Genomic DNA, 24,823 nt, shown 5'->3' with positions numbered 1-24,823 from the left:
GTTATTACAGCCAATTGGGTCAGGGGCCGGAGGTCATGGATTGTCGTGTTGTTTGGCTGTGTGGGATTCTTGAATACGTCCCTGCAGTGTCCAGGGCATGGCGGTTACGCTGTTTGGTGATTAACACTTAGACAGCCATGGAGCTGCATGACACATGCACGCTCTGCATCTGCACTGATCACTCATTTACATAATTCTTATACAAGCAGACCTTTCGCTACCCTTTACTGCTTCTCTGTGCCAACACAAGAGAAAAGTCTGGCTGGAGTGGGAAAAAAAAGTTGGCTGAAGAAGGAAGAAAAAAAAAAAAACAGTGCTTATATCTGATGTTTGTATTTATGTTTGCTCGCCCCTGCTGCATGGATGATGGAGTGAGGTGTGATGAACAGGATGCGAGAGTGGCAAAGGGGGAATGGAGGAAATACAAGTTTTGAGAGACTGTACCGTCTGACAGCTCTGGAACACAAGCAGAAATTACTGATACCACTGAAACACCGACTCTCTATTCATCCCCGAGACCGAAAATTGTGTTTTCTCCTCTCTGCGCCACAGGGGGGGTCAGCTGCACAACAGCACCCCGACTGTCTCTGTAAAGGCCACAGGACAGACTCTCGGGGACACGGGGGTTTGAACCTGAGATCTTCTGCTTACGGGACAGTCTCATGGCCCCGTCGTGTTATTGTGAAACATTTATTTTAAAAAGTACGTAACCATTTTTACAACTGCTTTGTATGCATGTATAAATTAAATTGTGAATTCACAATTTTGGAGAGCACATCAAACAATGTCCTCCAAAAACTGTGAATTCACAGAACATAAATATTAAAGTTATACTTATATGCGCTTGCCATATTGTCTTTGTTACCACTATGGATGACCACTTAGGGGTGTGTGTGTGCGTGTGCGTGGAGGAAGGGTTACACTGGCACTAATTAAAGTTGGCCAATCATGTTCTGTCTTCCCCATACTCTGGAACACTTAAACTCTGGACAATTAGCACACGCTTGGCTAAGTGTGTGAAAAGGGCTTTTAGCCAAGGATATGGCCATGGATAAGCCGGATAAAAGGTGCGGAGTCAAAAGTACCCAGATGCTTGATGCAGTAAACGGACACCACAGACACATAACTAACTAACTAGACATAGAGAGGCCGACATTTAACTACCCAGTATGGAGACGTACTGGAGAGTTTAAACCGAACCCGACAGGTAGGGAGAGAGGCTGTCGAGCCGGGAAACTCCACTGCGAGTGGATGTGGGCTATTTCCATGGAAGGAGAACAGGATAGACCCTGACTGGATCAATGAAAGACGCACGCGCGCGCACCTCCGCTCACACACTCGCATGCACTGGGCAGAGAGAGAGTACAATTCCACCACCTGAGCTAGTACCACATCATTTTCACCCTTCCTCAGAAACACCTCTCCGCTCTCTGCTCTCTCTCCCTGGCCTGGCTGAGCTCCACTATCTCTCTTCTCTTCCTCCTAACCTTCCCAATGACAGCCGCAGGGGGAATTGACGCCAAGGCAGACATCCCGGCGAACATGAAGATATACTTTCTCCTCCTTTTTTCTCCCATTCCTCCAACCCTCCCCCCCTCCATTCTCCTGCTGCTCTTCCTCTTTGATACGTGAGGGGGTTTTAACCTCTCCAGCTGCTGAGGCTTGGCTGACTGGCTGGCTGGGGGATCTCAAGGCCCTACTTGGTATGCACTGTCCATGTGTGTATGTGTATGCGTGTGTGTGTGTGTGTGTGTGTATCCTGCCTACACCACAGTTTCTGCAGATTGGGGGAGGGCTGTGCGTCTGATAAGGGCTGTTGGCTGAGCCTGGCTGACCCAGACGGGCCCTTCACAAGCTGTCAGAGCCGTGGCCCTCACAGGGGGGCCCTTCCATCTGCATTGCCCCAGCCAGGGCTCACCCAGCAGGGGGGCAGATAGGGGTGAGGCCGGGGTGCTGCTGGAGCTGGAGGCTCGGGATGGGGGTGAGAAGGGCGGTTCCGTATTCATGAAGCCAAGGCCGTGTCTGTGAGTGCTGGAGAGAAGAGCTTTGGCAATGCTCACTTTTTACAAGCCTGAAACTCTTCCTCAGAGTACATTCTTCATTGCTTAATTGCTGAGAAAATACACATGTATGTAGGCGCAGTCAGATATTCAGGGGCTGTTCCCAGGCAATCACTGCTTTATAGTGCATGCTCCATCAGCATTGTTGGAAAAGTCAGAGAATACAATGAATACAGAGACAAGATGTTTGTCTGAGTCAGACGCCAAGTGATTTTGTCTGACTTATTGTTTTTCATACAGAATTGTAAAGAAGAAAGCTAAAGTGGGTATGTGGCCTACTTTATGTGTAATGTATGGCAGACAAAACACACGCTCACACACACACACACACATACACACACAAGCGTGCATCTGTAGGCCTAAACTCAAGGTTTAAACTGGAAAAAAGTCAAAAAGCTACAGCGGGCACACTGTATAGACAAAACAACAACAACAACAAGCGCTGAGGCAGACACCCTGAGCTGCTGACGTTGTTAGCAAAGAGCACAGACAGTTACAAAGGTTCAGTGTGATGAAGGGAGTTAGACAAATGGAGGGAAAGGGAAGAGAAAGCGAGACAACATGATGAAAAGGGAGGCTGGGAGGATTCTGCAGTGGTATTCCTGATGCTCCCGATGCTCCCGTCCTGCTTCAAACTGTGCCCGTCTCCTGTCTTTCTGCCTGCCAGCCTGCCAGCTTGTCTGCAAGTTTAGCAGAGACAGAGAGGCAGCGCGAGGAGCAGAGCGGAGCAGAGAGGAGCAGAGATGAGCAGATGAGCGCGATGATGCCGGGGTGGCACGAGGGAAATCAGCGGGGCACAGGCGCTCCCAGTTAAAAGTGACATGACCTTTTGATTTTGTCACCTGTCACCAACTGCCATGTCTGACTCTGCACTGAGGAGTGCCTGCCATCCACCGCTGCTTTCCTCTGCCTCCGTCTCTCTGTCGCTCCGTCTCTTTCTGTCTCCCGCTCCCTTCTCCTTTTCTTTCCAGCGTTGCATTTTTGGGGGGGGAGGAAAAGTGGAGGTGTGACTTTCCGGAGAAGCTGAGGTTTAATAGGCTGTGTTTCCTCTTTTTCGTTGCTGCGTTCCTACTATTTGCCCCCCTTTACTTCTCCGGTCTTAATGAGGGCAGATGTCAAGGCACAGTGTGTTTAGAGACACAAAGAAAGAGACGCAAAGATTTTTTTGAAATGCAAAATCAGGGAGAAAATAGACAATGAAGAATGGCAATGAAGTCATACTATAAATAAAGTTTGTGGAAGGAAATCCGATTCTTTTTTCACAATTATGAACAACATATTATAATATATTATGAATATATTATGATAAATATACTTTATATGTAATGCACTTTTGAAAATAAGGGCTTCGGTATTTGAAAAGTTGTTTTTTTTTAACTATAGACGAGCCAGACATAAATATAAAATAACATGAAAACAGGACTGCGAGTCTAAGGGTGATTAACTCTACATTTGTGCTTGCAAAAACCCTCTTTAACGGCAGAGGAGGATAAACATTAGCAGTGGGCTCCCTCTGCCCATTGGAGACGTGTCTGTAAGTGTGAAGTATCTTCAGGCCATTAAGGTCTTCTCTTCTGTAATGGGTTGCTGGATCCAGTGGGTGAATCCATGTAATGGTCTGGAGCATGGGATAAAGAGGATGGTCCTTCAGTGTGACGAGGCCTAATTGCCCGTCATCCCATGGTAGATAGAGACATCAGCGTGTTTTATATGTGCCCTCTACGACAGCCTGCACTGGAATTAACACCTTCATAACATCTGGTAAGGGCCTTTCTGGGCCAATGGGATGGCAAAAAAAAAAATATTTCTATTGGGACACGTGTCTGCTCGTTAATCCCAGTGCCCATCATATATACACATGGAAGCAGACGCACAAGCAGGTATGACACAGATAGACCGATGCAGACACACTCATACACACACACACACACGCCTTGCAATATTTTTCCCTTCCAGCTGAGCTGTCTGTCCTCTGCTTGACCAAGCCAAGCCTACTGGCAGCTTCTTTTGTGACAGACCTGCGATGGGACACAACGCTCAACTGTTCCAGATTTCAAAAAAACAGACAGAGGTGGAGAGAGGAGAGCCATGTCATTAAAGTGCCCTTCCACCTCCCGAACAACAGGGGACTCCACTCAAAAGCACAAAGACAGGGTAAGCTTTCCTTGATACAGAGTGTACTGAATGTCACGCTGAAAGCAGGGTCACACTCAGCATACAGCAAAAAAGCACAGGGAAAATCTGGTCTTATTTGTTCTTTATGTTTTTTTCCCCCCCTCTTCAGCCTGGCTTTGTCTATGCAGCATGTCAGCTACAGCGCTAACCAGAGACAGAGGGCGAGAGAGAGAGAGCGAGAGAGAGATTTTGTTTGTTCCAGAGAGCACATTACAGCGTGACACGCGGGTCAGCTAATGGTGCTGCCGTGGAGGACGGGGATGACAGAAAAGGAGGACGAGGGTCAGGGTTCACAGGTCGGAGTGCGACGCGATAAGAGTGGAGGTCGCTGACCCTGCTGGTGCATCGCCTCCTTTAATCGCTGTTCTGAGGCCACTCCGGCTGCTTAGCAGGTACTGGTCAAGGTTGGGGCAAGGGTAAGGAGCGCTGATCCGGGATCTGTTTGCAAAGCAGCATGTAACCACACAACAGTCAGTGACCCTGAGTGGTGAATTACAGCGTGTATAGAACATTGTGTTTGTTTATCTGCTATAGAAGGGGTTGTGGACTGCGGTTGTGGTGTAAAATAGGAGAAGGGCCCTCACATTGAACCCATCAGATGAAGCAAGGCCCTTCAGTTCATTAGGAAGTCTGTACTCAAGTGTCAAGGTTTTTTTTTTTTTGCCTCTTTACTCTCTCTCATTCTCTCTCTCTCTCTCCACTCCCCCGTCTCCCCCCCTTCAGAGTGAGTTCAGCAGAGATTCCTCTGGCATTACCCTCACCCCAGACTGTTGGAAAACCACAGCGCTCCGGATGCTGACCCTTGCTCGGCTCAGCACAATGCTTTAATTTGGTGTGTTGTTTAAAGTAATTAGAAAGCCTTTCCCCCCCTTGTTTTCTTTTCTATTCTTTGCTTTCCCCTGCCAAGTGCAAGAGGGAAACAGCGAGTCGGCCATGACTTCAGTTTGATAAAGACTCGAAAGAGGAATCCAAGGAGCTGGAGAGGAAGTGAGGAGCACCGATACGCTCTCGCTGTACCCGCTTCCCCCTGCACCAGCCACAGAATGGGAAACTGTCTGAAAACAAACAGGGACAGGACTCAGGGGATACATGTGTCTGCATGTGTGTGTGTGTGTGTGTGTGTGTGTAGCCTAAGCAAACATAAATGCCTGAAAATAACACACGCTTACAGCACCATACATTTCCTGTATGTGTTGCTATACATAATATAGTGAGATAGAGACAAAAAGAGTGGGACAGAGAGAGAGAGAGAGGGAGAGAGAAAGAGAAAGAGATATGATAACAGAGCAGGGAGAGAAGGTTCATCACATTCGCCAATCCTGAGGCAGTGAGATTGCGGCGCCTCGACACGAGAGATGGTGATTGTCAGAGAATCGTCTTTGTGTCGCCCATACTGCTCTGTACTGTTGAGCACAACTGTCACAGAGGGAAGAAAAGGGGCATTAATGGTGCTAATCTTAGACAATTAATCCCACTTTCAGCCTGTATATTGTTGCTCAGTGCAAAGGAATCCACGCACACACACACACACATAGGCATATGCATGCACACACTTTTTCTCCACTGAGCCACCATATACAAACACGCACACACACTTTTTCTGTTCCTCGTTTTCCTCAGTGTCATAGTAGGAGACTGTGCGTGCATATGTGTGTGTGTGTGTGTTCGTGTGACTGAATCAAAACCTTGGACTAAAAGAGAACCAGAGAAGACCAGAGAAAAGTCTGTTGACTGCACAAGGCAGCAAAACAAAACCATCCTAACACACCTGCATGTTCACACACACACATGCGCTTAATGCACAAGTGCTATCCCATCCTCCTCCACTCCATATTTGTTTCCGACTTTCTCACCACCATGCTGAAAACACGTGGCTCTGGCCCACCAGTACCACCACACACACTTCCATCCTCACACATGCGAACTTGGACTGCTAGAAGCACATGTACAGCACAATCACGTTAAGCCCTGCTGTCATCTCATCGGTTACTGTGGTCAGCGCGGAGAAAACTAATTGGAATAAGGTGAGATGTGAGACGGAGTAGGAGGAGTAGAAGCAGGAGGAGGAGTAGCGGTACACTAGTGACTGCACTCTCTCTCTCTTTCATGGTTAAAATACATCTTTATTTGGCTTTGCTAATGCATTCAACGCTGTGCAAGCACCCAGGCTAATTCCTCTGAGCTGCACCAGCTATCCTCAAAGCAGACGCTGGAGTTGATGACACTGAGGCAACTTTTGGAGGAAATAGGGACGGGTAATAAAGCCATCAGCCAGGGCGGGGATTAAGAAATATTGTGGGCTTCGAGGAATTATTAAACTACAATGGGAAGAAAAAGAAATACTGTTGGTTATGGTTGGTGGCGAAGGTGCCAAACGGAGCTGTTTTAAAACACTGGATATTGATTGTGGCCCTAAGAGCTATACTCACTCTATCATGAATCAAAAACAGCCCGAGTCTGAACCCGTCAAAAATGTGTGGTCCGGACTCCAGGGCTAAATGTGGCGGTACTTACATTCCAAAAACAAAAAAGATACCAAATGTAAGTCATACACAGAGGGCATGACACACTCTGACACTGTAGATCCCACGTCGGTAACAGTAATAAGTATTCACGGCTCCTCTTGTCACTGAACATGGGATAACTTTCTAGAGTCGAGCACGGCAACATTATCATGCTAAAAGGCACTCAACATATGAATATCAACATGTCTTAATGCTCCAACCAAATCCTGCAGTACTTCAGACACAATAGTCCCTTTCAAGGAGGAGAGAAAAGCAATTCTGCATGAAGTGGGAGTTACATGTACTTACTAGTATGTGAAGTGAGTGGCATATTATATGAATATGTAACCTTTGTTGCCTCATTTTCTCACATTAATTAGAAAGTGCATGGGAAAAGAACATCATTAGGTCTGGATGAATACAAACGGAAGGCAGACGTACAAATCACTCTGCCTGTTTTGTCTTAAGGCATGTGTGATTTTTTTTTTTTTTTTTTTGTCAAGCACTGTCGCCATCTACAGGCGCTGGAAAATCCCCCCTGAAGGAAATGTCTGTCATTCACAAATACATTGTTTATTTTGTAAGTGAACCCAATTGAGGGAAGCTGAAAACCATTTCTAGACTTAAATTAGCGTGTGAAGTTGAAATACCTTTTTTTTTTTTTTTTTTAAGCTGAAACAATGAATGGTTCTTATAGTGAGGACCGGGAAATACACCGTGTAGTGCTAATAAAAAATATCTGAATAACAAATAAATATTAATCAAGTAATGGGGGGCTTACAACCATTTTATTAAGGCACTGTGATCATCCTATTTGTATCACATGGATAGTCTCAATTAATCAAACTTGTACTATTTAAAGAAACAAATACAGAGACTTTTACTGATTTAGTTCTCAAGACTGACTTTGTAAATGTATGTTGCATAGTTTTATGTTTTTGCCAAAGTGGCAAACTAAAACCACATTTGTAGCCACTTAGTTATTTCATAGTGATATATAAACTGTGAGAAGATGGGATTTGCAAGTAAAGAGGGCTTTACAAAGTCAGAAACACTCAAATCACAACTCATGGAATTACTCAAATCATATTCCCGAGACACAATTACTCGTAAGAATACAATGGCACAGAGAAATACGATTTGCCTCATTATAATGATTGATTTAATGGATATCTTTGCCAAATCCAAACAATCTACCACAAAGAATCCTTACGAACAAATATATATAAATATATATATACACACATAGAGGGAGAGACCGACCACAAGAAAATCTGTGGTTTGTTAACTGCTTATTTCCAACTGAGTCTGGCAAAAGGCACTTATTAAAATTAATCACTTCATTGTTCACGCTCACTCCGCAGTCCAGTTTAGGTCTCTCTCTCTCTCTCTCTCTCTCTCTCTCTCTCTCTCTTGCTCCCTCTCTCTCTCTCTCTCTCTCTCTCTCGCTCCCTCTCTCTCTTTCTCTATCTCTCTCTCTCTGTCTATCTCTCTCTGTCCTCCCTCCTCCCCTCCAAGTGTGCCTGGCCATGATTAAAACATGTCTGTTTCTCCATGACATTGCTTTGACATCATTTAATTGGAATAAGAGATAAAAATAAATGAATTAAATAAATATACTAGCAGGTAAGTGGCGTAACATAGCTCAAGGTGACAGCCTATTATTTCTTCCTTTTCTTTGCCTCAAAGACAGCAAAGGGAGAAATGTGAGATTGCACTGAGAATGCAGTTCCTGAAAGGGTAGAGGGAATTTTTGTAATTTAGAAAAAGAAAAAAAAAAAATTAGCTGCAGGAATTTTTCATAAAATTCCAATTTTTAGTTGCAAAAAGTTTATGACTTCAACAGCATCAACAAAATGTACCTTACATTATGAAGATATACATTTTAAATTAAATAAATTTTCATCTTTTGTGCTTCTTAGGCATGCTGCCTTTTCACTCAGGTGTACAGCATATTCTCCTGGCCGTATACACTTTTTTTCATATGGTGAGTATAATAAATGTGCATTTGAGTATTTTAGCAAAGAACTAAAATATATGCGAATGGAATGAATGTCACTGAAACAATGGTGTAATGTTTGCATAAAACAATGGTGTGTGAGTTTCACCCTGCATCATGTGGCCTGGAGAAAGCCGTTTACAGTGAGATGAAAGAGAAGCGGAGGGATATCAACCGGTGATGGGGTTACTCACCACATCTTGTCTCGTGTCCTTCCCCGATGCGATGAGAATGTAGTTCCAGGCCAACGGCAGCAGCAGCACCAGAGGAATCATATAGAGTTCAAAGTTCCAGACGACAATAACAAAAAGCTAGAGAGGGAGAGAAAAAGACCACAGAGTCAGGAGGAAAAGTGAAAAGAAGAAAAAGAAAAAAAAAAAACGAATGAAAAAAATCAGCAAACCCTTATGGGCTGAGAATGTATACATTCAAGACCCCATACTGACCCGCGGGAGGCGAACTCATGAGAAACGTACGCCGACCATATGTGCGATTGGAATCGACGCGCTTTCATATGCAGAATCATAAACGCCATGAACAAAGCGTAAAAAATAAGAGACTGCTGCAACAAAGGTATGGTAGCCCTGGTCTCTGTGAGCCGAGGTTCAACATCCTGACCCTCCGGGCATTCTGGGCCTTCATGTGAGGAGGGTGACGATGAGGAGGATGAGTGCGAGCCGTCAGAGTCTCTCTCATCCATGCCAATCATCCCAGAGGCCGAGGTCACGTAGTGTTTCAGCCGCGGCACGTCAACACTGACCCCTCCATGCAGCCCACCCCCCCAAACCAAAGCATCTGACCTTCGAAACCCCACACCCTAAGTCCCTAACCCTGTCACTCCAAGCCCCAATACCCCCTCTCCTGCCCCAAAAGCTTCCTGTGCCCCATCTCTAACCTCCTGTACTCCCATCTGCCAAAACCATAACCCCCATACCTCCCCTCTCATCACCAAACAAGAAGAGTACCATCTGAAAATTAACCTTTCTGAAAACCCTGTATTCTGCTTTTGGCAGGTCTCTTTAGCATCTGAAAACAGATTATTGCGGTGGCCAGAAGAAGATATCTGTGGGAAAATAAAATTGCTAATGATGGCAGCGCGTTATTTTATGGCGGCATGGTGTCAAAATGTGAAAAGAGGCTTTGTGTCAATTGTTTCGAAAAGTTTAGCAAGAAGACATGACAGATTTTTGTGGAAATACAAGCTGTCAGAAACATTTTTTGAAAAAAAGAGGACAATTTATCTCGTTGCTATTTATTTAATGTTTAAAATATAGACATTTTCATGACAGATAAGACCTCACTGGCAATTACAGCAAATGCTGAAAATGCAACCGTATCCAAATATACCATTTTTCCCTTGTAAAACACATGAATCAAATTTAAGGACAATAAATTCATTATTTTAAATCGATGCAAAGGAGTTTTTGAAATTAATTCCTCTCCGCTGGAAACTTATTCGCTCTCAAGAATCACAGTTTTGATCGGAAACTTTCAGATGGTGAAACTGAGACTATCACTGTGTAAATCAGATGAATTGGTCCGTCTAACAATTACAATCCATCCTGTTTGGCTCAACACTGAGCAGCATCAGCAAGAGAGAGGTGAAGCTAAGTCATCAACAAGCAAATTGTTTGGCGCTCTTGTATTGCTGTGTGTGTGTGTGTGTGTGTGTGTTTGAGAGAGAGAGAGAGAGAGAGAGAGAGAGAGAGAGAGAGAGAGAGAGAGAGAGAGAGAGAGAGAGAGACAGAAAGAGGAGATAATGAAACTGGGCTCTTCATTATGTTTACAGTCTAAGGTTAATGTGAATATGAGGTTCAACAGCCCCTCAAGAGTGTGTATGTAGGTCTGTTGTTACTGTAGTGGTCTGACACACAAACACACCTATACACACCATGCCATCGGTATCCCATTGTCCTCGTATACACACACAAACAAGCGAAGATGCGCGCCGGTGCAAACAACCACTCACAATAACAACTCAATTAAATTTTTATCCTCAACTTTTCCCCTTCTCAAGCAGTAAAAAAGTTTGAAAGGCTCATATCCAAACTGTGAGACAAAACTGTACCCTCATGCAAAATTAACAAACAGACACTGAGTACACAAAGCAAACAAAAAATATAAATTAAACATAAGAAATGTCCAGGAAATTTGCATAATGCTCACAGCAAAACATCTTCTTCAAATAGACCTGAGTGGCCTTGGTACAACAACTGAATCTCTTAAAAAAGTAGCAAAATCTTTCTCCAACTCCACTCTTGTGCACACACACACACACACACACACACACACACTCTTTCTGTGACGAGGCTTTATTGGAGAATTGGAAATAAAATATTCAATAATTCTTATTTGTGTCCTAATAGGCTGCATAACCTTTACTCCACTTAACTTGAAAGCTCTCCTATAGAAACAGCGCACACACCCACGCATACACACGCACACATTTATTATATGAAATGAAACTTGTCTATTCTTCTACAAAACATGCCCGTTCATAAATCTGTAGGATCTGTGGTACTAACAAACAGTTCAATTCAGCAATAGATGCATTACTTCAAAAACGTGCAGTTCACTTGTTTTAAGTCTATTCCTGCAGCTATAAATAACGGCATACTTACAAACATGTACAAGCAGCAACACATGCACACACACACACACTCCTTCTATTCAGGTATACGCCATACACACTATAAATATGTCCGGTATTATAGTTTCTGCTTCTCGAATTGCTCACAATGTCATTATCACACGATAGCTACATTTATTGTTCCTCACTCTCCTAATGTTTATATGAAATCTTAAAACAAAACCCCCCTTCTCCGTGTTCTGTTTTTTAAATCTTGCTTTCTTCTCCATTCGCCAGGGGTTATTTAACCTGTCGCCCCCCTTCATTCCTCCTCCATTTGGTTATTCTAGCTGAGGGCGAAGTTTTGACTGGCAGCTGGAGGAACCGGACACCCGGGCCCAGCAGTGGCCGGCCCTGCCCCATCTCCCTGCCCCCAGGCAGGGTAAGAGGGGGGCCCTGCAGTGCCTGGACCTTTCCACCAGGACCGGCCGATCACAGGCACCCCCCGTCGCTAGCTACCCCAGATAGAAGGCTCTCCGCCTGGGGAACGGAGAGAGAGAGAAGGAGCCCGCTGTGGATGTCAGTGACCAGAGAAAGGAGGAGGGAAAAAACAGACTAAGATGGATGGAAACATGTTGGACTGAGGCGGGGGAAAAATAATGCAAAATGAAGCTCCAGATGTAGTCTATGGGAATTGTTTGTTGACTTCTCTGGGTGGTCAGAGACACACTCTACAATGGGTAGTGACCAATGACAGTTCACAGTGTATGTGCCAACACACACAGACACACACACACACGAACACACACACACACACACACACAAACACACGGAGGCATGCTCACCGAGCTCCGTCCCTGCTGTTCAGTTCAACACTGCTGAATTCTCGTCATGTGTTAATGCAGAAATATTCATGTACAGTATGTTCAGTCAGTCTGCGTGTGCGTGCGTGTGTATTTATGTGTGTGCATTAAAGTGCATGTGTTTCTATGTTTTTTGAAATTATGCAAACTCTCTCTAATTTAGTCCTGAGAGTATTAACCAGAAGAAGAATGATGCAAATAAATACCTAACTCCTATTTGTCGCAAAGACACAGGGGGAGAGCTTCACCCTTTTCTTCTCTCTCATTATACAACTCAATAATATAATACATGTGATTATGTGGACTGCAAAGGTAAAGTATTGGTCAATGTAATAATTTTAGTTGAGCTTATTTTTTTCCATGATGGATATTTTTGATTATTTGTAAATTAAAGTCAAACTTTAAGTTTTGGGGTCAAAATAATTTAACTTGTGTCAGGAAAGGTAAAACAAAAATGGACCTTTACTCCTAAATACTAAAATACTTTAGGTGACCACTGAAAAGTATTCACCTTCACTGCATAAGGAAAAGTTATCCTTTGTGCTTCAAAATCATTTGTGCTTCAAAAAACATTTGGCTAAACGCACTGAAAATTGAATGAACAAAATTACCCACTTGTCATTAAACTATTTAAAATAATATTTTCCACCGTCAAATCCAATAAACCGTTTCAAAAATAGTTAAAGGCAATATTTGCACTGGGAAATCCTCACAAGCTGAGCACAAGCTGAAATTCAAATGAGAGGAATAATTGCAATCGACAATCACAAACAAGAACAAAGCAAAACCGTGATGATATTATTTGTTAGATTTTAGCTAAAATAATAATAAACAAAGTCAGTGGGCTAAATTATTCTGACAAGTCTCTGTGTCTGGATTTCATTATAGTTATTAATGTTTGATGTTGTCTTCAATATTAAAACATAAGTAATCCCTTAAACTAAAGAATATGTGGTTTTAGGGAAAAAAAAAAAAAGGTGAATGATTTATTCAGCAGCTCGTAGTCCAGCACGTCGAGCGCTGTATCTTGCATTATTTGTTTCAAAATACATGCGTGTCTTTGCGGCTGTGAGCCGTGGCACTGTGGGAGGGTAATATTCAGTACTTTGGCTTACATTAACCGCACACCAGGCTAAGTTTTTCCCTGCTCTGTCTCAGCGGAGTGAAACTGAAGTTTGGATTTCAGAGTTCCCCTTTATCTCTGTTACATCAATTTCCATGCTGGCACTAAGTGTTGCCAGATAGCAACTAGAAGTCCTGTTAAGTTTGAGGGAAGCGGAGAAGGGAGGGAGTGTGTGTGTGTGTCCTGTTTGTGACCGGACCTGCCCTTCATTGCGTGGTGCTAGACTGCCCCCTGCTGCTCTCTGAGAGAAACAGATCCACAGCACAGCTTGTACTGTTCATTTGATAAAGAGCAGCCAGAACCACAAAGATGAACTCCTCAGACCCAATCCAGTTCTTTAATAGAAAAACAGAAATAAAGATAACAGGAAAAAAAAAAAAAACATAATATATCATCTGCTGTATTTCGGCCACAATGCTGTCACGTCACTTCTGTACCTGTGGAAACGGAAGATCCTGTACGTCTGACTCCTCAGCACGAGGCCTCATGTGTTTTCTGGTGAGCATCAATCTCTGGTGATTAAAACTCTGACTTGGTATTCGCTGTTAGTCGTGCCACTATATTTCAACTATCATTCATTTTGCAAATCAGGAGAGCAGTAAAATGTGAAAGTATATCTTTCAAAGCTGTCCCTTGCTGTGGGCAAAGACGAACTCCCGACTTTAAAACTTTTAAAAGTTAGACAGGTTCTTTGAAGAGGAGTCAAAGGAGCAATTTAAAGAGACCTGGAGTGGTGTGTACCAGTGACTGCTGTGGTGTCTCTAGTGCAGTGCGTGTGTGCGTGTCAAAGTGCCAGTCTAGATATGTACAAACACACACACACACACACACGTACTGTACACACGCACGTACACACACATTCCGATAGGTGCTTCTGTACCTGTCTTTACTTTTTTTTCCCCTCCTTTTTTTATTTCAGCAGGGTGAATTTTTATCTAAATGCAAAGCAGGTGATAGGTGCTCCAGTTTCCTCCAGAAGTAGCTCCCTTGTCTGGGCTCTCTTCCTGATAAGAGTCCTACTTTGCCTGACATAAAAGAGCCCGGTATCATTTCCCCTGCCTCCCCAACAACCCCCAGCTCGCTGCCCTCGCCCTTCCCTGAGCTTCACAAAGCTGCCTCTATTTGCTCCCAATTCAGGGCCCAATTGCAGATAAAGTTACAGCAAATTTGTTTGGAGGAAGAGTCGCTGAGGCCTGCGGTCCCTGGGGCAATAACAGCCTTGTCTTGCCGGGGCCGTGGGGAGAGCTGGCAGCAGCAGGAGAACAGAACCCAACACCGCTCAGCCCCACAATGGCCTCAGCTCTCCGGGAGGGGAGGGAGAGATAAAGGGGAGCAGGGACGGACGGGCGGACAGGAGGGAGACGAGCTCAGCTTGCAGGTGTGGAGAGAGGAAGCAGACGCTTAACCCTGAGACAAACACGGAGATGGCGACACCAAGACCCACCCATACACACACACACACACACACACACACAAACACACACATGCACACACTCATGCAGAAACACCACCCATCGCGCAGGACAGGAGGTAACTCCAGCCCCGTCCATTGTGCCAACGCCTGAGGCGACGCTGCCATGGTGGCTGATTCACTGTCTAGGGATGGGTGGGTGACAGCAGTGTGTGTGTGTGTGAAAGAGAGAAAACGACATGTGAGACTATGCGATGTCTCTCTCGCTCTCATTCACACACGCACAAAACACACACACAACGTACACACTAATCACAGCTGGCACTAATGGCTGATGTGTACATGCGGCTGGCAGTGAGGATTTGGGCAGAAGGAGAGTAAGGGACCATGAAGAAGAAGATGCTTGTTTGTGTGGAGGGGGACGGCATGAAACGACGCTGTATGACAACTGCATTCTGTTGTGCGACTTTCACACAGTCTCACATACAGATGAACACACACGTCCCCCCACCCCAAACAGCTTTACTTAGCAACTACGAAGCACACACACTCGGAGGTGTAGAGGTTGGATTGCCCACACCTCCACCTCTGTAGCCACAGTGTGCTGAAAAGTTGAGTGTAACATCTGTCTAGAAAGACAGCCAGAGAGAAATACACACACACACACACACACACAGGCTAATGGACACACACACACAGAGAGGCATACACACCTTCACTAACGCACCACCTTGGCCAGATGGCCCCCCATAAAAACCCACTTAAAGAGATGAGTGAAGTGATTAAGAGGCCTCTCAATGTGAGGGAAACGGGAGAGAGGGATGAGGAAATGGAAGGCAGGAGGGAGGGAGTACCTCTGTAGAGGAGAGGACCTAAATACTCTGATGTTTTAGTTAATGCACACTCCTACTGTAACAGACTCCCAAATGAGAGAGAGAGAGAGAGAGAGAGATATGAAACCCCAATTTCAGACTTCCTATAAACTCCCAAACACTATACCCTTGGCCTAGATACGTCCTCTATCACCGTCACCGTCTATTTTGAATTTTAGCGAGCACAATGAAATTATGAGTAGTCGACATTGTTGCACGCAGTCGGACGCACGATACACTGCACTTTTTAGAGAGGGCGAAGTGCTAAACATGGCTCACGCTAGTGTGTGTGTGTGTGTGTGTGTGCTGACACAGAGGCTGTGCTGTCCAAGGCTGCCTCTTCCCTCCACATTCACCATGCAGATTGGCAATTCTGAAGTGACCTTGTTTTCTGTGAATTCCTTGACATTTTTTGCCTGACATTTTCATTTATTTCTAAAAGATAAGACACGAGGACTCCCGCCGACGCACGGCCTTATGTGAGAGAAAATGCGCACATGCACCCTCTCTCCCTCTTGCACGCATGAACGCACAACACACAATGAGAAAATGTTAACTGATCAATACTGTGTCTCACCTGACCCATGTCTTGTGATGACACTGGAATCTACTGTACACACACACACACACACACACACACACACACACACACACACACACACACACACAGCCTCTACAGAAATGAATCTAGTGTCAGACAGCCAAATGCTGCTAATGTCTAATGTCTGCCGCGGAGACACTTAGTGCCCCCATGGTAAAGGGCTAGGGCGGGGCGGGTCCACCTGTCCTGTAGCTACTTAAGTCAGGACACTGAACCAGACAGGATTAAATGCCTGCTCTGTCATCTGTAAGGCTGGAACCTCCGTGAAGCCACTCACCGCCCTGGAGGAGAATGTCTTTTACTGATAGCTCCGCTGTCCAATTACACTTCACCTTTTAATACCAGACACAGATGACGGGAAGGGAGGGGAGCGAGCAAGGGAGAGAGAGAGAGAGAGAGAGAGAGGCTGCCATTTCCACTGTCCACAGAAACTGCTTGTCAAATTGCAATAGATTTTGGCTGCATTTTGATGTCTGAGAGCCTTTTCTTAAAAAAAAAGAAAAAGCGTTAAAGTGTTAAAGCTGCCACATCTCCCCTCAATCCCAACAAGTGTGTGTCAAAATTGACACTTGCCATATATTTATATATATATATATAGAGAGAGAGAGAGAGAGAGAGAAAGAGAAAGAGAGAGAGAGAGAGAGAGAGAGAGAGAGAGAGAGAGAGAGAGAGCAGTTCATGTTCATGCACACACACAAGTGCATGTTTTAAAGACAGAAATAGGACTTAATTGAATCTGCCGTATCAAGATATTGTGTGTGTGTGTGTGTGTGTGTGTGTGTTTGTGTGTGTGTGTGTAAAATGTTCTAGTAGGGGGCTACAGTATGGGAATGCACTTCACTGTGCTTGAGACATCAACGATCTCTCGTGCTAGAGTGTGCAATTACCGCTGAAGGACAGATGCTTTGTGAGCGCAGTCCTACAGCCGCTATGAACATAATACACACCTCCTGTCTGTCTGTACAGATGTTAACAGGCATAAAGCACATTACAGGTAAAATATATGATGATGGTTAAACAACATAGGGAGAACTGTCCCTCTCTGCTGTGCTTTCAGATAATTTGTTAGTCAAGGAAAAGTGCAGTCATTTGTATTTCAGTGCAGACATCTGAATTCCTGAGACTGACGAAACTTTGTGGGCTGTTATATGACAGACCAAACTAACGTAACACTCTAAGCAGGTTAAAACAAATGCAATTAATTTGAAAATGTTAGGTGAGCCAGGTCTGGCCTGTCGTCTAAATGTTAATTCGTACACAGCGTGCTACCCTGTGAAATATAATTTAGTTCTTATTGCGTGAAAAGCTGTTCATATTAAGAGTTAAGCAAGCCTTGTAGTAACTATAAAGAGCAGATGTGTAGAGGAAGTCATCTTTCTGTCCTTCAGGTTTGGTATAGATGTGAATTTGTACGGCATGGGATGTGGTACATGTGACTCATCAAGGTATAGTTAAACATACGTACCACAAACGCACAGATGCTCCTTTGTGGAGAGTCCCATTCAAAGCAGCTGTTGATGAAGCAGCCTGCGTTGATCAGGAACATGATGCAGCGCCGAACACGGTTGAAGTTCTGCAAAAGCAGCTGGAAGGGAGACAAAAAAAAACAAAAAACAAAAAAAAAAACATACAAGGTGATAAAGCAAAGACAGAACATTAGAAATGTGACACAAAAGGCTAGGAGCAAGGCACGGTGTTACGCACACAATGTACCACTCGTTTCAGCATTTCATGATATAGAAATAACAACTGGGTGGACATGCTGTACTGTGAATACGAGGATAATGGCGATGAGACTTGGTGTGCAGCCGAGTATCACTGGCAGAACAAAAAAGCCCCGAATCACAATAAGAGACGTCATACAGTAAAAAATTTTATGACTTCTGTAAAGTGGCTGCATATGAATACTGTCTAAAAAGTTTTATTCAAAGATTTCATGCATGAGAATATAAAACAGGAGCAAGTGAAATCATTAACTAGCCCCTTGGTTACCACAGATGTTTGCATAGCAAACAAATTTTAAGAAAGCACCGAACACGAGAGCACATCTTGGACACATCAGTTTGCTGGGCTCAAGTTACAAGATACACAAAGGCATACGAGGCGTACAATCAGTAACTATTAGCACCTTAGTGAAAATGACAAAGGAACGTCTTAATATGGCACGATGTTAAAAGCGCTTTGTAGTGTCCCATTGTGTTGACACTGTGGAATGTCAGCTGGGACAGCAGACAAGGGCATTGAGTTACAACTTGAGATTTGTAGCTTTGGCCTCATTTCGGAGTCAATATTACAACATGCTGGCATCGAGGACACTGTGAGGACATTTTGGTATTCCTCCTTTGGATAACTATATATGGATGTGGATCGGCGTGCGGGACAAACGACTACTAAAAGTAAGACAAGCTGACTCACAGTGTTTCTTTAAGTCTACTCTCCTAGTGATAAAGTTAAGTACAATAATAACAGTTTCCAACACAATCCCTGAATTGCCCTCCCTGAGGGTTCTCCAGGCATTTGGCCAGAGATGAGAGAGAGTTGGCTAACTGCTGTCCTCCCCCTGGGCTGCCAACCAGTCAGGGAATAGCACAACAGCAGCGCATAACGCCAACCACCCAATCAGGTCACCACCAGGAGAAAGTGCTCCCAAAGGACAAACTGTCTGTGCAGATCGCTCTTCAAAAAATTCTGACCTATTATTTTACTCCTTGTTTATGTGTGTGTGTGTGTGTGTGTGTGTGTGTACTGCACCGCGCTATAGGAAAGCCTGTGCATTTGGCTGCTTCAATGCAAGATAAGGGGAGGATCCTTCCCTCTCTCTGTGTATAATTAAGAGCAGCTTTTTGTCGCCAAACTAAGGATGACAGAGTGACGGTGTCCTGCTGGGGACACACAGACCCCGAGGACAACAAGACTGTGAACCAGTCATTTCCACATTCCTCGACGCAACCCACAAGATGTACACGCTGTGCTCCTCTTGGCTCATTATTGCCATTACTGGTAATGATAAGAGTATTTCATGTTTAATAAATTGTTGCATGGAGTGCCTTGAGTGATTCTTAAAAACACTTTGAAAGCTGTAAACTCAAAAATTAAGTCAAACGTCATAATTATAATGAAATGGCTGAATTTGGCAAACAGCTTTTGTAAAATATTAGTTATTTATTTGGTGTGTGTGTGTGTGTGTGTGTGTGAGCACACTAGGCAGCAACCAACAGCGGGGGAACTGCTCCCACACAAAAGAGCCCTCATGGGGCAGCCCCTCCAAAGCAGCCTGTGACATCATCATTGCGAGACGCTGACATGGGTCATCTCCGTGAGTCAGAGGTGAAATGGAGATGAAAAAAGGACGGTGCACTTGGGAGTGGACAGTGGCCCGAGAGAGAGCGAGAGCACGAGAGATAGAGCGAGACAGACAGAAAGACAGAACAAAGACGGAACCAGAAACAGTGAGGGATGAGAGGGGAGTGAGGATAGATGGGAATAGATGAGAGGCTGACAAAAGGCTATGGGAGCTGGTGTGTGCTGTGATATGCGATGCTGAGCTGAGCGGTGCGGTGCTGTGCTGTGCTGTGCATGGCATAGCGCTGACTGCTGAGTCCAAACGGTCATTCATATGACATGTCTGATGTGGGCCAGCCCCCACCATTCAGCCCTTTGTGGTGCCGCCACACTGAGCGGCGTGACAATGAAGTGCAAAGCAGCAGTGGCACAGAGGGCCAACTATAAGGATGGCCAATCTACTTATGCACCCCAGAGCTGACAGCTTGACATTTCTATTCACCACTCAGAGTGGAAGCGAGGCAGGAGAGATGGAGAGAAGGGAGAGAGGAGGAGAGGAGGAAGAGAAAAAAAAAGAAAAAGAGAGAGGGATGCTGTTTTTTCTTTCAATCATCCCGTTCTATCTTGCCCACACAGTTGTTGTGCCTCACAAGATGCCACTCTCCAGGCATGTTGGTTTTTGTTCAGACCGGTGTTAGGACATTGATCAGATGAGATACAGAGGTAGTAGATAGGTGTTTGGTGCTGATGTACCTGTTTGGACACCCTGGGCTCCTCCTCGATATACTTCTGCTCTATGGGGATTAATGTTCTGAGGCCAGCCTTAATCTGGGGAGGGGAGCGAATACACACAGTATCAATAATCATCAAATGGAGATCAAAATAACACCAACTTAAAAGGATGCAAAGGGGAAAAAAATGACTCAGCTGAGTACTTTGAATGGGAGGAGGGGTGCTTTTATTTTGATGATTTTGAGGAACGTGTCACTACTTTTTTTTTTTTTTTTTTTTTCAAATGCATTATGTAAATACGCAATGTGGCAGCACATGCATAGAGTGTGCCCCATGTCAGAGGCTAGAGAGAGCGAGAGAGAGAGAGAGAGCTGTAAGATGGCCGCTATAGGACACACACAGCGACAGTGAATGGACGAACAAAGGCTGCTGAGAGGGAGTCTTCGATAATTAAAGCCAAAATGAGGACGAGGGACAAGGGACGAGGGACGAGATGGAAGCGCGGGGAGAAGGGGGGCAAACAGAATAAAGACAACAGCAGTGGAGGGGGGGGCTGCAGAGAACAAGAGAGGGATGGAGAAAAGATGATGGGGGGCAAAAAAAAAAAAAAAAAAAAAAACAGGGAGGGGAATCAAAAAAGCGAAAGAAAGACTTACAGCATTAAAAATCACGTCTATTTCGAGAAAGATGACCCCTTTTGTTGGCCCTGTCAGCTCCTTGCTTTTCAAGGCGTAGGCTTTGCGTTCTCCATTTTGGATCTGTGGGAGAGGGACATGACAGGCGTCTGTCTGGCAATACCCGGCTGAATCGGCTCCCCGGGCCACCTTTGAACCCCAGCTGCTGGCGCTGACAGGGAACCCAAAACAACTGTGGCAACTCTGACAAGTACCTGTTCATTACCCACTGCAGCTCAGCTCTGTCAAACAGAAATTAACTATCCTGGGGAATCACACTGTACAGCAGAGCATGGATACATTAGACACACACAGTTCTTTCATAGACTGTATATATACACACACATATATAAATTTTCCCAAATATATAAAAGGCAATCTTTTTTTTTTTATTGTGTCTTTCGGTCTCTTGATCAGTGTCATTTTCATATCATCTCTCATCCCCTCATTTTCTTTCTTCTCACCTATCAATCTCTTCTTTTTTCCCTTCCCTGTCATCTCTTTCTCTTTGTGAAATAATAACAGTCTCATCTGTGGAGTTGCAAAAATAACCTCTGCTTTTTATATCTTCCACCGTGTGTTTTTATTCCTTCCGTTCCTCTATGTTCTCTCTATTTTCCCCAGGGGAGGAAAGAAAAAAAAACAAAACAACAACAACACAGAAATCTACCATTGACTTACGTTTAGTAAAGGGATAGCCACCTTCCCCAGGAAGTCTGCGCTTCTGTCTCGGTCCTCGTCGTAAACAGTGACCTCCAGCACAGAGTGGATGTCCTTCACATTGCTGGACCACACACAAAGACAAAGACCTTAAACATGTATATGGAAATACACAGACTATAAACTCAAACTGTGTGACAGAAATCCTATCACTGTCATATCGGCATGGACTATACCTTTACATTTACAGTTAAAATACCTTCAACTCTATATATGACATATGGCTCCTGTATTTCTGATATAGTCTGTTTCTCTGTTAAACCATATCTTAAGTTCACATAAAAGTTTAAAATTCACAGTTAACATGACACTTTTGATATTATACTACGACTTCACTGCATGAGCTGCCGAAACAGAAAGAGAGAAGCACATAAAAGCTCTGACATGTCATTTTTTGAAAACTAGGCTAGCGTGGAGAAGGCTGATGTTATGTGTAGAAGGGAGGCTATATGAAAAGATGTGCACTTGAAGGACGACTAAATTAACCCTTTCCGTCTATCTATACACGCATACACACACACACACACACACACACACACATATATTCACACTCACACCGCACACACACTGTATATCACTGTAAAATGTATAGTTTTATCAAAAGATGGTTCTCCTTTAATTTAAGATGTCTTTTTTGAAATTTTTACTGTGCGCATAAAATTTTCAAAAACACAACAAAATGAGCACTTATACTGAAATTGACTGAATATGCTATGTGTTATAACTATCAAAAAATTTGCATCTCTTGCTATTATTTTTTTTAAATCAGTAAATATATTTTTTCATTCTAATGGTGAAAACAGATTAGTGCAAACTGAAAAGAAAATAAACACTGTTAATCACGGCATCTTATTAAACACCATATTTTTAAAAATCCTGTTTCCAAATAGAGTGGCTGTTAAATTACCACAAAGACAAAAAGCCACATAGAATCGTATTTTTATTTTAACATTTCATCTGTGTGAATATACTGCATGCGTGTCAATTTGCACGTGCAGAAAAACGTGCTGAGAAAATCCGAGTCACTCACAAGGTGAAGACCTTGTTCCACTCTGGATTGAGGTTTTTGTAGACAGTGTGTGTCTGCAGCCGATCGTTACTCAGCTCCACCACACAAAAAGGGTCGCTCTTACCTGCCAAGCACAAAAATAAATTAATAAATAACAGCACATGCAACAAATGGCCTTTTTTTTTTGTGGAATCAAAAACATAAATGCACTGTTTTGTAAGGCTCTGTTGGCTTGAGGTTCCAAGGTAAACAAGGTACTCAGCTAATCCCAGCAGCTTTTGTCTATATCCAATTCCTCATATTATAAAGAAAGATAGTGCACAGCATCCTTGCTTTAACCCACATGACAGCTCCAGTAACCCGCTCTTATCAGAACCGTAATAATATGATGCTTCATTTTAGCCCCGATGCTATAGCCTATATTATACCACAGTATATCACTGCTACAGCTGCTAGCCGTTTCTATCAACACCCTGGGAACATGACTTGGACGACTAGCAGATAAGCTATAGGACAACTCTGCCCTGGGCGGTCACAGAGAGGGGGTGGGAGAGGAAAAAAAAAATAATAAAGAGAGAAGACTTTGGGAATGGATGGCGCTGAAAAATACGGAGGGCGGTGTGGATCTGAAGGCCAGAGAAGTTCAGTGCAGGAGATAAAGAGAGTCAAGCAGGGGGTGTGAGAATCGTGGCTGCTCCATGATTAGCTATTCCAAGGCAGCAGTGAGACAGAGAAGTTAAATGGATAAAGCTGCATAACAATGCCATGGAAACAACAAGAAAAAAGAGAGGAGAAAACTAAAGCACAAAGAGAAAATGATCAATGAAGGGTGGGGGAAAACATCTCTGCATCATCCTTTCTCCACTGCGTTATTGATGGCAGCAAAAATAAATAATTACAGTACATGGCTATTGGCTAATAAAATTGAAATTTAAATAACAGGGAAACTGGTGCTGTCTTTATCTGGCTCTAAACACCTACAGCAAATGCTAGTTTCATTAGTATACAATATTCCATTTTAACTGCAATAATACTACAATAATGCACATCTGAGTCTTCTCTTTATCTGTAAAATTAAAAATCAAAAAGGTCAACAGCCTCATATGTAATCTTTTGATTAGCATGCAACCTTGAAAATAGAAAAAAAAAAAAAAAAAAGCTAAAATATGTCCAACATTTAAAGATCTTTTGGCTGTTACAAAGCATTAACAGGACATATAGTTCATTAGGAATTCTATTTATTAATGCTAATTGATTCCAACTAAACTTTTGATTCAGAAGTTACGGCTGATTATGTAACTGGGTAAGAGAGCAAAAGAGAAAGAGAGAGAGAGGGGAAAAAAGAGATAATCACTGAGTTATTTACTCCTCCTGAGAATAGAAAACTGTACTATAATAATCAAAACCAGTAATGTCCTATATATTTTCTATTTGTTTACTAATGTTTCACATTTCAATTTCTTTGTACACGGAAAGGAGTGAGACCAGCTCCCCATCCCTGCCAACCCTCCTCCCTTCAGCCGCCTCAAAATGAACTCAAAACAACAAAACTGTTAATGCTAGCTTTGATCATGATTTTTTTTTATTAAAACTGTTGGGAACAGTTGTGCTGTTTGTTCAGTTTTATCACTTAAAAAGGCTGGGTCAGAAAGTTGAAAAGGGAAAAAAAAAATGTCCCACACAAATTCCCAAGGAAAACACTGAGAATTTGAAAGTAATAACACGGCACGTGGCTTTAACACAGCAAAACATACCAATGTTGTGCAATACGCGAGGATGGACTTGGATTCAAAGTCGCTCTGCTACAGTCCCATGTGTGTTTGCGTGTGTGTGTGTGTGTCACGGCAAGGGTGTGTGTGAGTGTCATTGATTGGTGTGATTTTCTTCAAATGTTGTGACAAGGGCAGGGCATTTAGTGGGTGAGCAAAGTAAATGTCACCGTGATCAATGCTGAGCCGTAGGTGTTGCCTTTCATATCTGTTTGTGGCACTCTATTGATGCAGAGTGTTTGGGCTGAATATTGACAGCTGTGACTCCTACAATACAAAAAAAAGGTATATTACAGAAGATGGAAGATGCTAAATTAAAGGACCTTCCTTCTGATGCATCTTTGTAAACACGTTTTGTCGACAACGTAAATTACTCCGCTTCATATTGTGTTGTACTGCGAATTCCTCATTGGAGATGTTATGAATGCGATTTAAAGCTGTAAACAAGTAAAGGAAAATA

The 24,823-nt window shown here is 43.6% G+C and overlaps 1 protein-coding gene across 4 annotated transcripts in view; it reads right to left on the bottom strand.

Moving 5' to 3' along the window:
• mctp1a (multiple C2 domains, transmembrane 1a) overlaps window positions 1-24,823 on the bottom strand; it is a 181,992-nt gene that overhangs the window by 31,305 nt on the left and 125,864 nt on the right. For 3 of the 4 annotated variants that reach the window (XM_030060841.1, XM_030060842.1, XM_030060839.1), the window contains 6 exons: window positions 22,616-22,718; window positions 21,547-21,649; window positions 20,848-20,949; window positions 20,213-20,287; window positions 17,643-17,762; window positions 8,933-9,049 (listed from right to left, as the gene is read on the bottom strand). In XM_030060841.1, coding sequence (XP_029916701.1) covers window positions 8,933-9,049; window positions 17,643-17,762; window positions 20,213-20,287; window positions 20,848-20,949; window positions 21,547-21,649; window positions 22,616-22,718 — 620 coding nt within the window. The remainder of the gene's footprint in view (window positions 1-8,932; window positions 9,050-17,642; window positions 17,763-20,212; window positions 20,288-20,847; window positions 20,950-21,546; window positions 21,650-22,615; window positions 22,719-24,823) is intronic. The other variant, XM_030060840.1, reaches the window with a different exon arrangement.

This window comes from Myripristis murdjan, chromosome 9 (assembly GCF_902150065.1).
Source record: "Myripristis murdjan chromosome 9, fMyrMur1.1, whole genome shotgun sequence".
Classification (NCBI taxonomy): domain Eukaryota; kingdom Metazoa; phylum Chordata; class Actinopteri; order Holocentriformes; family Holocentridae; genus Myripristis; species Myripristis murdjan.
Note: the sequence above shows the minus strand (reverse complement) of the source record. Positions and strands in the feature narration are given on the sequence as shown.